Genomic DNA, 12395 nt, shown 5'->3' on the forward strand with positions numbered 1-12395 from the left:
ATACAATCTCTAAAAAGAAATCGTTTTTGAAGACAATTTAAAATGTTAGTACATTTTAAGCTTGATAGCGATAAATGTAGCTAGCTTTTAACCGATATTTATAGCGGTTGGATTCGTTGTTATCGATAGCTTAAGTACTTTAATTACTGAGCGTTTGCGGTATTACCTATTTAGTTAGATAATTACGCCATAGCAAAGTTGTTCCTCTTAGAAGAAGCTCTGTTTTCTTTTTTTAATTTAAATTCAAAAACCGATGGCAGAGTGAAATTGGGCTAAAGGGACTTATCGATATGGAATCGATGTTTCATTCAGCTCTTTTCGACAGGACCTAAGCGTTCCTGTCAGGAATTGTTTAAATATTTCGAGTCGAGCCGGTCGACAGTTCGGAAATAAGTTCTCCCGCAGAAGCGCCAAGTATTCCGGATTTTAGGTGGCTGTGAGAAGAACATCCACGCCGACTTTCCACACTTGACAAGAATACTCGTCCCTGCAAACACACACATCTCGTATTTCGGTGATAATACAACAAAAGTTTGCCAAATACTGCATATATTAAGTTTGCTGGTCAATCCGCAGCTACGTCCCATTGCCAGAAGGTGCTCGACGAAGTCACGACTGCCGTTTCCACCTGAGACAGGTGAGTGTATGAGGAGGAAGAGGTGGTGGCTCCCAGACGCCCGGCCGCGCCCTTAAAGCCGGCAAATCGATTTCCTAACTTGCACTTACCAAATACCGCATGTATGTACGATTTCAGCTGGTGCCATTGCAAGTCGTCCAGTGGAAGAGGCAGACGTCAAGCAGACCGGCCAACTGACCACCGATCCTGGCCAGGAGTTTGCCATGGAACGCCGCTACCTGAAGAATCCCTTTGTCGATTTCGCCGGCGGGGAGAATACACCTTTCGCCAGCGACGAGGAGCACATCAAGAATCTGATCTGCACCTATGTGGACGCCATACTGGAGCACTGTCATCCGAACAGCGATGATGAGGACAATCGCGGGGATCTGTATGTGGGCAATGCCGGCATAGCCTTCATGTTCTGGAAGCTCAACAGCTGCGAGCAGACACGCGATCTCTATCCGGCACTGGATCACGCGGCCTCCTTCATCCGCAATGCCAAGGTGAATGCCAATCGCTACAAGAAGCGCTCCGCCGAGCGCTACTCCTTTCTGTGCGGCAATGCTGGGATCTATGCCGTCTCGGCAGCCATCTCGCAGGAGCTGAAGGACACCGAGGAGCTCTCCGATGACTTGGCCAACTTCAAGTCGGGCATCCCGTGCAGCAAGGAGTTCATGCACACCAAATACGGCTGCGATGAGGTGCTGGTTGGACGTGCCGGCTATCTATCCGGCTGCTATTGGCTAAACGATGTGCTGCCGGAGAAGAAGATAACCGACGACGACCTGGTATCCATTTGCCAGCTAATCGTGACCAGCGGCCGCGAGTACAGCAAGCAGAACCACTCGCCGTGTCCGCTGATGTACCAATACCATGGCACGGAGTACCTGGGTGCGGCCCATGGCCTGTGCGCCATTCTGCACATGCTGTTGGACAGCCCGTGGTTCCGCACGCTTCCCATTTCGGCGCCGGCCGCCGAGTTGCGCGACATCAAGCGCTCGATTGACTTCTTTCTGGAGCTGCAGGACAGCGATGGCAACTTTCCGGTGGCCCTGGAGGATCTGCGCTCGGGCAGGGACAAGCGTCTGGTGCACTGGTGCCATGGAGCACCCGGCGCCGTCTATTTGCTGGCCAAAGCCTATCTGATCTTCAAGGAGGAGAAGTACTTGACCTCGCTGCGTCGCTGTGCGGATATGGTGTGGAAGAAGGGCTTCCTGCGCAAGGGACCGGGCATCTGCCATGGCGTTGCCGGCAATGGCTATGTCTTCCTGCTGCTGTTCCGCCTGACCAACGAGATGAGGTACCTGTACAGGGCGCACAAGTTCATGGAGCTGCTGACCAATGCCGAGTTCAAACTGCGCGCCCGCACACCGGATCGTCCGCATAGCTTGTACGAGGGTGTTGCCGGCACAGTTTGCTACCTCGTGGATCTGCTCGAGCCGGAGCAGGCCTACTTTCCGTTCATGGACGTCTTTCACTAAACCCGGCGACCCACCCCCACTATCCAGCCCGACCAATGCTCAACACAACATACTTTCGAATCAGGAAGAGTTATCATCATTTCTAGTCACTTGTTTGCCGATTTTTTGCTCATTGTTGCCTTTGCGTTCACCCAGCAAACTGGGACGTTGGAGTGAAAGATGGAGGAGGATGCCAGGTGCTGCATAGATCCCAGGTCCCGATGGAGCCCGTATCCGATCTCTGAGCGCACCGCATGCTGGAATGTTCTCAGTCATTCTCATATCAAAATTCTCTGTGCTTTACGCTAAGCAATTAACTTAATACATTGATACTTATACACAGACATATTACATATACATTATATTTATATACAATTTATAGTATATGTATATATATATATATATAGACACTCCTTATATATATATGTATATATATATATATATACAGACTTGCGCTGACATCTTATATACAGACAAACATAATACTTATATGCATAGTGTGCTTTATACCTACGAGTAATCCACGACGAGCTCTCAATCTATTTGTCAATGAGAATGAAATAAATCGTTGTACTATTTTATACGGATATGTACAATCCCGTGGCCAGTTTCGAATCCATGGTCATACGGCTGAATACCCCAAAAAGAATGACTCTTATTCCAAACAATTGTCTGGGTTAAGATAAAGGGAATCTATATATTATACGTTTACCTCTAGAAATCTATAGTTTACTGATTCTTTGTACGGATTATTGCCATGTTGTGGTTTTATTTTTATTTTATGAACTATCTGCATTAACTCAAGTACTTTGGCTGATGTAAAGCTCGCTTATCGGGTAGGAATTGATTGAAATCTGGTTTATCAACGCCTTATAAACCTGATACGATTGCCTTGTGGCATTAAGGTAAGTTCCAATAATATACTAATATTTTCAGGATAACCTTGTGGTTCGCAAAAGAGGGAGATTATCATCCGTTGAGATCGAAGTTCCGTCTATTTGTAATATAACCAATTCGCTTTTGGCGCTATAAACCAAATTGATTGCCTGTTTATTACATGCCTGTGCGGTGGCTGTCCGATTCCCACGCCCATATATATTTTTGTATATTTTATTTTGGCCCAGAACGCAATAAACAATCGCTTGTAGGAGGAGGGACACTTCACTCCACTCCACTCCATGCCATACATCAAGTGCCGTGCATGTGTAACAAGTGTCAGCGCAGTTGAGTATTACCGGAATAACGACAGTCGAATCCGTTTGACCATATCTCGGCCATACTGGCTTATCGGGGATCTATAGGAGCATATCATTAAGTGTTTTGATACCCAGCAAGTGTGAGCACTAAGGGTATATTTGCAGGCTATTCAGTTTGCTGGCCACTTGACAAAGAAAACGGACAACGCGGCGTATGAGTAATGTGCATAGAACCTATTCTTCTTTTTTTTAGGTTCGTTGAAAAGAAAATTTATTTAACTGGAAATTGTAGTTATCCTTAGCGTTAAAATATATAATTAAATGTTTAAAGTTTCATTTTTTGTCTGTTTGCGGGACTAAGCAATATGCCGCAGTTTTTCGCCGTGTACAGGTCATGCATAACGCACATACTTGGCTTATCAGCGGAGGAAGGGTACCAATCCAGCCCAGATCGGATCGGGTGCGAGGCCCATTCAGATTTCGCTATTTTGGCCATTCAGTTGCCTTATCGACGGCCATCGCGTTGGGTGTGCTTACACTTGAATTTAATTCGTTACCAATTTTTTTTCTGGTGAGGTGAAGTGCAGGTGCAGGTGTGCGTCGGAAAATGGCAACCGCTTGCAATCGACTTACATGGTCGCTGTTAGTGTTGGTGGCGGTGATCGCGGTCATGTCCTCATCCGCGCAGGCTACCGACAAGGAGGGCTTTCCCGTGGCCATAATCCATATAAATGACTTGCACGCCAGGTAAGGCACGATCGGATTGGATCGGTTTATGGCCAGCACATGATCGTAAACCATGGCATACTATCAGGTCCACGTACTGATTTCGTTGCGTATGCCGATTTGACTGATTTCCCGATCCCGATAACGATACGGACGATGGGCCATGGCCATGGCGTATCGTTGAGCACGAGTCCACTCGAGATCTAATCCACGCTTCGATTGCGATCCGTTTCATTTGCAGGTTCGAGGCCACGGACACCTCCGGTGGCACCTGCGACGAGGGCGAGGAGTGCATCGGTGGCTATCCGCGCGCCGTCTACACCGTGAGGCGTCTGCTCCAGGAGCAGGCGGAGCTCAATCCCATCTACATCAATGCCGGCGACAGTTTCCAGGGCACGTTGTGGTACAACATCGGTCGATGGAACGTTACCCAGCAGCTGCTGAACCTTCTGCCCGCCGATGTGATGGTAAGTGATGGTATACATATGCGTTGCTTGATCTCCACAATTGACCAACCCTTGCAGACCCTCGGCAATCACGAGTTCGATCACGGAGTGGAGGGCGTGGTGCCATTCCTGGAGACGGTGGACACCAACATGCTGGTGGCCAACATGGACTGCGCCCACGAGCCCACCATGGAGGGCAAGTACAACAAGTCGATGATTATCGAGCGATCGGGCCGCAAGATTGGCGTGATTGGTGTTATCCTGGAGACAACCTACGTGAGTTTGGGTGATTCCACCATGCAGATGCCATATGAATTGAGTGGATTTTATTGTGCTGCAGGATCTGGCCAATACCGGCAAGGTGATCTTCCGCAACGAGAGCGAGACCATTCGCGAGGAGGCGCAGCTGCTGAAGGCCCAGGGTGCCAACATCATCATCGTCGTCTCCCACTGCGGCTACGATGTGGATCAGCAGATCGCTGCGAATGCCGGCGACTGGATCGACGTCATCGTTGGCTCCCACTCGCACACCTTCCTCTACACGGGTGATCCGCCTGGGCCACACAACCCAGCCGGTGATTATCCCACCGAGGTGATCCACAGCTCTGGCCACCGCGTGCTCATTGTCCAGGCATCGGCCTATGCCCGCTACGTGGGCAACCTGATCGTCTACTTCGATGACAATGGCGATGTGCTGGACTACGAGGGTGACCCGCTCTACATGGACCAATCCGTGCCAGAAGGTCAGTACGATTGAGTCAGTAGGGTATTGTGACTTCTTAAGAAAAATTCGTAACTGTACCTCTACTGCTCGAACGGCCTTATAATTCCCAAGTTCTTTTTCTATAAGAACTAATCCCTCGATTATTTCCTTAGTTGCTTGTTTTTATCTTATAATTTGAGTGCTTAATTTTTACTTGTTATTTTTTGTGTGAACTGCAAGTGATTTGTTTTCAGTGTACCTATAAGTTATGTTGTGTTGTTGTGTGCCATGTGAAAGTCCGCGATTGCAGGAGGATTGTATATCTGATGTGTTCTTGTGCATTGTGCTCCCCGTAGATGAGGAAGTTCTGGTGGCCATGCAGCCGTGGAAGGAGGTGATCGACGAGACGGGCAAGTTAGTGGTGGGCAACACCAAGGTGGATCTCACCAAGGACGATTGTGCCGCCGGAGAGTGCAACCTGGGCAACTTCTTTTGCGACGCCATGGTCCATTCTGTAAGTGGGAAGACCTTTTGTGGATCAAGTATATGCAATCTCTTCGCTTGCAGTTCGTTGGAATGGCTCCATATGAAGAAAAGGTCTGGACGAATGTATCCGCCGGACTCATGAACATCGGAGGACTCCGTGTGCCGCTCTACAGGGGCAGTGAGTATTGGAATTTAATATAACATTCTACTTACAGATTTCGTATTAAGTATAATTAGATTTCTTTTAAAAATAACAAAAATATAGGTATACGAAATTCGTTAGTTATATTTGCTATGCGATTATTTTTGGCCAATTTTCAGTAGAAATACTCCTAAGAAAAATTTTAACATTTTTCAAAAAAAGGTATGCCGATTTTATGCCAAAATTGATCACTTTTTAACGCATAACGATGGAGGTTATTCCATTTCGAATGGCATTCACAGTTTAAAATGCAATTTTTTTTCAATTTTTCGCAAAAAAATTATGATTTCAAAAAATTTAAAAAAAAAATTAAATTTTTTAAATAAAAGAAATTGGTATAGGAATCGTTTATTCGGATCGTTAGCTGTATAAAACAGTAATTTTTTAATATGTGACCATTTTTGGCCAAGTTATGGGATATTAAAATCTTCGAAAATATCATAATTTTGCCAAAATTAATCCCCAATTTTTCAACAAAAATTAATACTCTTTTTGTTCATAGGATTGAAGTTATTAGCCCTACTATGGAATGCCATACCTCGTTGAACTCGTCACAAAATTCCCTTTCGAATGGCATTCACAGTTTAAAATGTAAATTTTTGTGAATTTTTTGCAAAAAAAAATGAATTTAAAAGATCAGAAAATTCGAAAAAAAATATTTCCCGAAATCAATGCACGAGTTACAGGGATAGTTTATGTGGATCATAGGCTGCACAAAAAAGTCAATTTCTTGGTTCTGTGATCGATTTTGGCCAAGTTATAGCAAAAGAGTCCTCTGAAAATCTTCATTTGAATGTGTTCCTCAGATCTTACGTACGCCCATATAATCAGCATGTCGCCCTTCGAGAACATGCTGGTGTCCTACAATCTGCCGGGCAGCAAGATAGTGGAGGCCATGGAGTGGGCTCTGAGTAAGGTGGATCTCGAGAACGGCGTGACCGGATCGTACATCAATCTGCAGTTCTCGGGCATCCGGGCGAAGTACGACTACACGAAGCCGGTGGGATCGCGTGTCATATCCGTAACGATTCGTTGTGCGGACTGCGAGGTGCCCAAGTACGAGCCTCTGGTATCCGACAAGCTCTATCGCCTCACATCGCCCACTTTCCTGCAGGCTGGTGGCGATGGCTACACCATGCTCGCCGAGGGCACTGACCTCCAGTACGTACATACAGGCCGCTCATCTTGTGTCCCATGTTGTAATACCATTTGATTTCAGGTGGGGAGTCACGGACTTGGATGCCCTAATCTCGTACAGCAATCACATCAATCCCATTTACCAGGGCCTCGAGGGACGCATCACAGTGCTCAACTGATTATATGTATTATATCCATAATGTGCAATTCTTGCAGTCACAATAAAGTTATCAGGGAAAGTACACAACCATATCTTTTTTCTGGAAGATTATTGATGCTGGGGAATAAGTTTGGAAGCAATAATAGCATAATATAACCATATACCATTTGAAATCCCCTAAAGATGACATCGTTCTGGAGGCCATGGTGCCTTGGCAACTCGAGATGGAACCCATTGCCGAGCGGACAGTGGGCCAAAGTCGCGTGAATCTCCAGAAGAGTCAGTGTAGCAGTGGGGAATGCAATCTGGGTAACTTCTTCACCGATGCCATGCTTCATGCGGTAAGTATTGGTTTTGTATTGCAACTGACCTAGTCCAATGAGAATCTTCAGTTTGTCAAGGATGCTTCATCGTGGTCTGAGGACAGTTGGAGTAACGTAACCATTGCCTTGACATCCACGGGAACTTTTCGAGTGCCTATTCCAGCTGGCAGTGAGTCCTGAAAACTACATGTATCCTTAATCGAACAATAAGACTAAGTATATCACCCCACAGACATCACCTACAAGCAATTGTTTGCCATGTGCCCATGGCAGAATAGACTGGTGGCCCTCAGTCTGCGTGGTAGGCACATTGTGGAGCTGCTGGAGCACGTGGTGGCGCCCATGAATGCCAGTTCGCCCACGCCGCGTTCCTCCCGATTCCTTCAGGTTTCCGGTCTCCGTATCCGTTACGATTTGAGCGCCGATCAGCGAGTATTCAGTGTGCGAGTAAGGTGCTCCAAGTGCCAGGTGCCCAGGTATATTCCACTCGATTTGGAGCACAAGTACCGCGTGGTGGTCATGGAGTACTTGGCGAATGGCAAGAACGGATTCAGCGTAATCAGCGAAAATGCAGAAGATCCAGAGTAAGCGTGTTAAACAATGTTGACCATAAATATAGTATTAAAAACCTTATTTTGCAAGGTTTGGTCCTTTCGACTTGGACGCCTTAATGGACTACATGAACTCCACCGGGCAAATAACGACTGCAATCGAGCAAAGGATTCAGTTTGTAAATACTTAGAATTTGTAGTATTGTTAAAACATTTAATAAACCTAAATAATAAAATATACATATGTATGGTTTCATTTTGGAAAAAACTTAGCTAGGCGCGAAACTATCGCTTTCCGCACTTAACACATCTCTATCAGAACCACATAAAGCTTGCTACGATAGTTATTTATAATTATATAATTGGATTATTAATAGTTGCGTTGTACTTACATCTTTGTCTATCTTACTATGGAAACAAGAAAACTTATTTATCGGTAAAATATCAAGTTATTCCAAAGTTAACTTGCCATGCGAGTCCCCCAAATGGCTGCCGATAATATTCGATTGCCCTACGCAGGCAATCGATATTCGCCGGCTATTTTCGATGGTCGACGAACGGCCACACCGATACACATTAAGGTTAGGAAGTTCGGACCGCCTGTGCGCACATTTCGAAGCGAGTAAACTGTGGTGAAGTGGGCTTGTTGTTTCACATCAAATAGAATCGGAAACGTTCGCTTAACTGTCTCGTCAATAATTCGCAGTACCAGTTTAATTCACAGTAAGTTCTCAATTTCGATTTCCAGCGCCATTCCCATTTGCCCAATTGCATTTTAAGTTTAGGTGCAAGTGTGTGTGTGTGTGTCCCATTAGCGATTATATAAGAGCGAACAATCTGGCCGATAGCCGGCAAATCGTGTTTCCAGAATGTTCTGCTCATTGATAACTGGAAAGTAAACGATGTCTGCATTGTAGTTAATGAATCCAAATAAGAATTTATTAAATCCACCTCAACACATACAAACACGCATACGGGCGCGCACATTGGAAAGCTGGTGGAAACTCAGTTGCACATGTTTTCCCACTGCTTGCCGGCAATTTCACATTTATCAGAAGTCATTGCATGTGCTGCTACTGCTTGCCCTGCTTTCTTTCTTTCCACTCTCGTTTACGGAAATTTTAGATTCATTGAATAACATGCCCTCCGATTTCGGGAGCTACATATTTGTCTTTCGCCCAAGTGCTGGGTTACATAAATCGTTTCTTCTGGAATGCTCGGTGCCGAGATGTTATTGTTGTTCGTTCCGCGGGGGGTGGGCACTGGAAGGAGGGGGCCTGGCCGGTACAGTGGAGCCTCGCTGCTGTAACGATTTGGTTTACATATTGCTATCAGTACTACCTAAACTCATTGATTTGGTTTAATTTTTCCATTCAAAGCATTTCCTTATAAATATCTCGTGTTGCGTGTTTTTAAATCTATTTCATCATTCTATATGATAAATAGATGTTTATTGTTTAAATTCTTCTTATATTTCATTTTATTGTATTCACATTAATAACAAACTGAAAAAAACTTATTCTTTCTGAGCAAATGGCTTATGCAATTCTTATAGAGATATTAATTAGTTTATGTAATTTTCGAAAATTGTGATTTTTATAAACAGAAACTAGATGTATATAAATCTGTATTTATCTTATCCACGTGTTCTATGCCATACATTAGCTATTTGATTATGCTGATAAAGAGTTCTATACATTGAGTTTTATTACACAAATGTATAATTTTCCTTTATAACTCTTCAATAATTCCCAATTTTGTGCGTTTATGTAATTTCCATACATATCCTCGTAAATATTTTTCCATTGGCTTTGCTGTCAGTAATCTGGGAAGCCTACAGAACTGGTTGTCGAAAATCTCAAACGATCTGTGCTCACGTTATTTTCCCAATTTCACATTCAAGAACGAAGATTTCTGACCTTTGACCCGCTGGAAACACTCGCTTATCAACTAAGAAACTACGGGGTAAACAACGCAAAGATACCGCGTCTTAGTGAAACTCTTGGCCAGAACACGTGCTTTTATTCATCTCTTGCTACCAGCTAGTAATCATCATCCCAATTCTCTCTGCTCTTCCACAGATGTTCCGTTTGCCAGTTTCGCTTGCTCGCTCCTCCATTAGCCGCCAGTTGGCCATGCGCGGCTATGCCAAGGATGTGCGTTTCGGTCCCGAGGTGCGCGCCATGATGCTCCAGGGCGTCGATGTGCTGGCCGATGCTGTGGCAGTGACCATGGGCCCCAAGGGTCGCAATGTGATCATTGAGCAGTCGTGGGGCTCGCCCAAGATCACCAAGGACGGCGTCACGGTGGCCAAGTCCATTGAGCTGAAGGACAAGTTCCAGAACATTGGTGCCAAGCTGGTCCAGGATGTGGCCAACAATACCAACGAGGAGGCCGGTGATGGCACCACCACGGCCACCGTTCTGGCTCGCGCCATCGCCAAGGAGGGCTTCGAGAAGATCTCCAAGGGCGCCAATCCCGTCGAGATTCGTCGCGGTGTCATGCTGGCCGTCCAGACCGTCAAGGACAACCTGAAGTCCATGTCGCGCCCCGTGAGCACGCCCGAGGAGATCGCCCAGGTGGCCACCATCTCGGCCAACGGCGATCAGGCCATCGGCAATCTCATCAGCGAGGCCATGAAGAAAGTGGGACGCGATGGCGTCATCACCGTCAAGGATGGCAAGACCCTCACCGATGAGTTGGAGGTTATCGAGGGCATGAAGTTCGATCGCGGCTACATCTCGCCGTACTTCATCAACTCCTCGAAGGGAGCCAAGGTGGAGTTCCAAGATGCCCTGCTCCTGCTGTCCGAGAAGAAGATCTCATCAGTGCAGAGCATCATTCCCGCTCTGGAGCTGGCCAATGCGCAGCGCAAGCCCCTGGTCATCATTGCCGAGGATATCGATGGTGAGGCCCTGAGCACCCTGGTGGTGAACCGCCTCAAGATCGGCCTGCAGGTGGCTGCCGTCAAGGCACCCGGTTTCGGCGACAACCGCAAGAGCACCCTCACCGACATGGCCATCGCCTCCGGCGGCATTGTCTTCGGCGATGATGCTGATCTCGTCAAGCTGGAGGACGTCAAGGTTAGCGATTTGGGTCAGGTCGGCGAGGTGGTGATCACCAAGGACGACACCCTGCTGCTGAAGGGCAAGGGCCAGAAGGATGATGTGCTCCGTCGCGCCAATCAGATCAAGGACCAGATCGAGGACACCACCTCCGAGTACGAGAAGGAGAAGCTGCAGGAGCGTCTGGCCCGCTTGGCCTCCGGCGTTGCCCTGCTCCGCGTTGGCGGCTCCAGCGAGGTGGAGGTCAACGAGAAGAAGGATCGCGTCCACGATGCCCTGAACGCCACCCGTGCTGCCGTCGAAGAGGGAATCGTTCCCGGAGGCGGCACCGCTCTGCTGCGTTGCATTGAGAAGCTCGAGGGTGTCGAGACCACCAACGAGGATCAGGTACGATTATCAATCCCTCTGTTCTGTTATCCGTGTATTAATGTGTATGAAATCCCATAACAGAAACTCGGCGTGGAGATTGTGCGTCGTGCTCTGCGCATGCCATGCATGACGATTGCCAAGAACGCCGGCGTTGATGGCGCCATGGTGGTGGCCAAGGTGGAGACCCAGACCGGTGACTTCGGCTACGATGCGCTGAAGGGCGAGTACGGCAACCTGATCGAGAAGGGAATCATCGATCCCACCAAGGTGGTGCGCACCGCCATCACAGACGCCTCCGGTGTGGCCTCGCTGTTGACCACCGCCGAGGCTGTGGTCACCGAGATCCCCAAGGAGGATGGTGCTCCTGCCATGCCCGGCATGGGTGGTATGGGAGGCATGGGAGGCATGGGCGGCATGGGTGGCATGATGTAAGCAACTGCCACTGACTGTTCGACAGCCGGAGAGGGGGCGGAAGATGTGATGAGAACCGAAACCAACATACTGTTTAAGTCACGATGTGGAACGATGCCGCCGTGTGGCCGACGGCGAACGCAGCTCATCAGTTAACAGTCATCAGCAGTCGAAGCGAGACCCACCAATATCTCTTACATCGGTGCATCCAGCCGGAGACACATCACCCACCATTTGACACACATTCTAATCCTTGATGGAACCTTGTTTTGCTTCGCATTTATCCTTTGGCAAGAGCAGCGCAACATCAGCACACAAATCCAATCCAACCCAACCGGCTGGATGTGCGCTCGCCCAGACTGCAGCGTTCGCTCCGCCACACGCCGTCGCCTCCATTGTGCTCCACGTTTTTTTAACTATTCCTTAACTCTATTTTTTTTTACATGTTATATATGTAAAGATACCGCTAGTTGTAAAATATATTAAATAAATCCGAAGTTAAATTGAGGAAAACCTGGACGTCTTGTATCTCTGGCGGTTC

At 47.2% G+C, this 12395-nt stretch overlaps 3 protein-coding genes across 5 annotated transcripts; all 3 read left to right on the top strand.

The window, feature by feature from the left end:
• The first annotated feature begins 182 nt into the window (after positions 1 to 182).
• Positions 183 to 2725, top strand: LOC6617624 (lanC-like protein 3 homolog). 2 transcript variants are annotated; one of them, XM_032724879.1, is made up of 3 exons: positions 183 to 514; positions 577 to 637; positions 755 to 2725. In XM_032724879.1, the coding sequence occupies exon 3, from the start codon at positions 841 to 843 to the stop codon at positions 2098 to 2100; it is 1260 nt and encodes a 419-aa protein (XP_032580770.1). In that variant the 5' UTR covers positions 183 to 514; positions 577 to 637; positions 755 to 840; the 3' UTR covers positions 2101 to 2725. The 2 variants fall into 2 exon arrangements, with proteins under 2 accessions (XP_032580770.1, XP_002041937.1); XM_002041901.2 differs by having other exon boundaries at positions 183 to 637.
• A 1045-nt stretch (positions 2726 to 3770) lies between these two features.
• LOC6617625 (apyrase) lies at positions 3771 to 8249 on the top strand. 2 transcript variants are annotated; one of them, XM_002041902.2, is made up of 8 exons: positions 3771 to 4022; positions 4243 to 4468; positions 4526 to 4723; positions 4788 to 5190; positions 5507 to 5664; positions 5718 to 5814; positions 6645 to 6999; positions 7058 to 7219. In XM_002041902.2, exons 1-8 carry the CDS (start codon positions 3883 to 3885, stop codon positions 7152 to 7154), a joined length of 1674 nt encoding a protein of 557 aa, XP_002041938.1. In that variant the 5' UTR covers positions 3771 to 3882; the 3' UTR covers positions 7155 to 7219. The 2 variants fall into 2 exon arrangements, with proteins under 2 accessions (XP_002041938.1, XP_032580768.1); XM_032724877.1 differs by lacking the exons at positions 5507 to 5664; positions 5718 to 5814; positions 6645 to 6999; positions 7058 to 7219 and adding exons at positions 7319 to 7476; positions 7528 to 7627; positions 7691 to 8042; positions 8101 to 8249 and having other exon boundaries at positions 3860 to 4022.
• Positions 8250 to 8576: 327 nt separating this feature from the next.
• On the top strand, positions 8577 to 12362 carry LOC116802334 (heat shock protein 60A). Its single transcript, XM_032726615.1, has 3 exons — positions 8577 to 8732; positions 10091 to 11461; positions 11525 to 12362. Exons 2-3 carry the CDS (start codon positions 10091 to 10093, stop codon positions 11873 to 11875), a joined length of 1722 nt encoding a protein of 573 aa, XP_032582506.1. The 5' UTR covers positions 8577 to 8732; the 3' UTR covers positions 11876 to 12362.
• The last annotated feature ends 33 nt before the right edge of the window (positions 12363 to 12395 follow it).

This window comes from Drosophila sechellia, chromosome X (assembly GCF_004382195.2).
Source record: "Drosophila sechellia strain sech25 chromosome X, ASM438219v1, whole genome shotgun sequence".
NCBI classification, from domain to species: Eukaryota; Metazoa; Arthropoda; class Insecta; order Diptera; family Drosophilidae; genus Drosophila; species Drosophila sechellia.

Excerpts from the sequence above, each read along its gene's own strand:
- LOC6617625 (XM_032724877.1), top strand. The coding sequence starts at position 3,883 with ATGGCAACCGCTTGCAATCGACTTACATGGTCGCTGTTAGTGTTGGTG. Across the intron at positions 4,724-4,787 it reads TTATCCTGGAGACAACCTAC|GATCTGGCCAATACCGGCAA; the intron begins GTGAGTTTGGGT and ends ATTGTGCTGCAG. Across the intron at positions 5,191-7,318 it reads GGACCAATCCGTGCCAGAAG|ATGACATCGTTCTGGAGGCC; the intron begins GTCAGTACGATT and ends AATCCCCTAAAG.
- LOC6617624 (XM_002041901.2), top strand. The coding sequence starts at position 841 with ATGGAACGCCGCTACCTGAAGAATCCCTTTGTCGATTTCGCCGGCGGG.
- LOC116802334 (XM_032726615.1), top strand. The coding sequence starts at position 10,091 with ATGTTCCGTTTGCCAGTTTCGCTTGCTCGCTCCTCCATTAGCCGCCAG. Across the intron at positions 11,462-11,524 it reads AGACCACCAACGAGGATCAG|AAACTCGGCGTGGAGATTGT; the intron begins GTACGATTATCA and ends ATCCCATAACAG.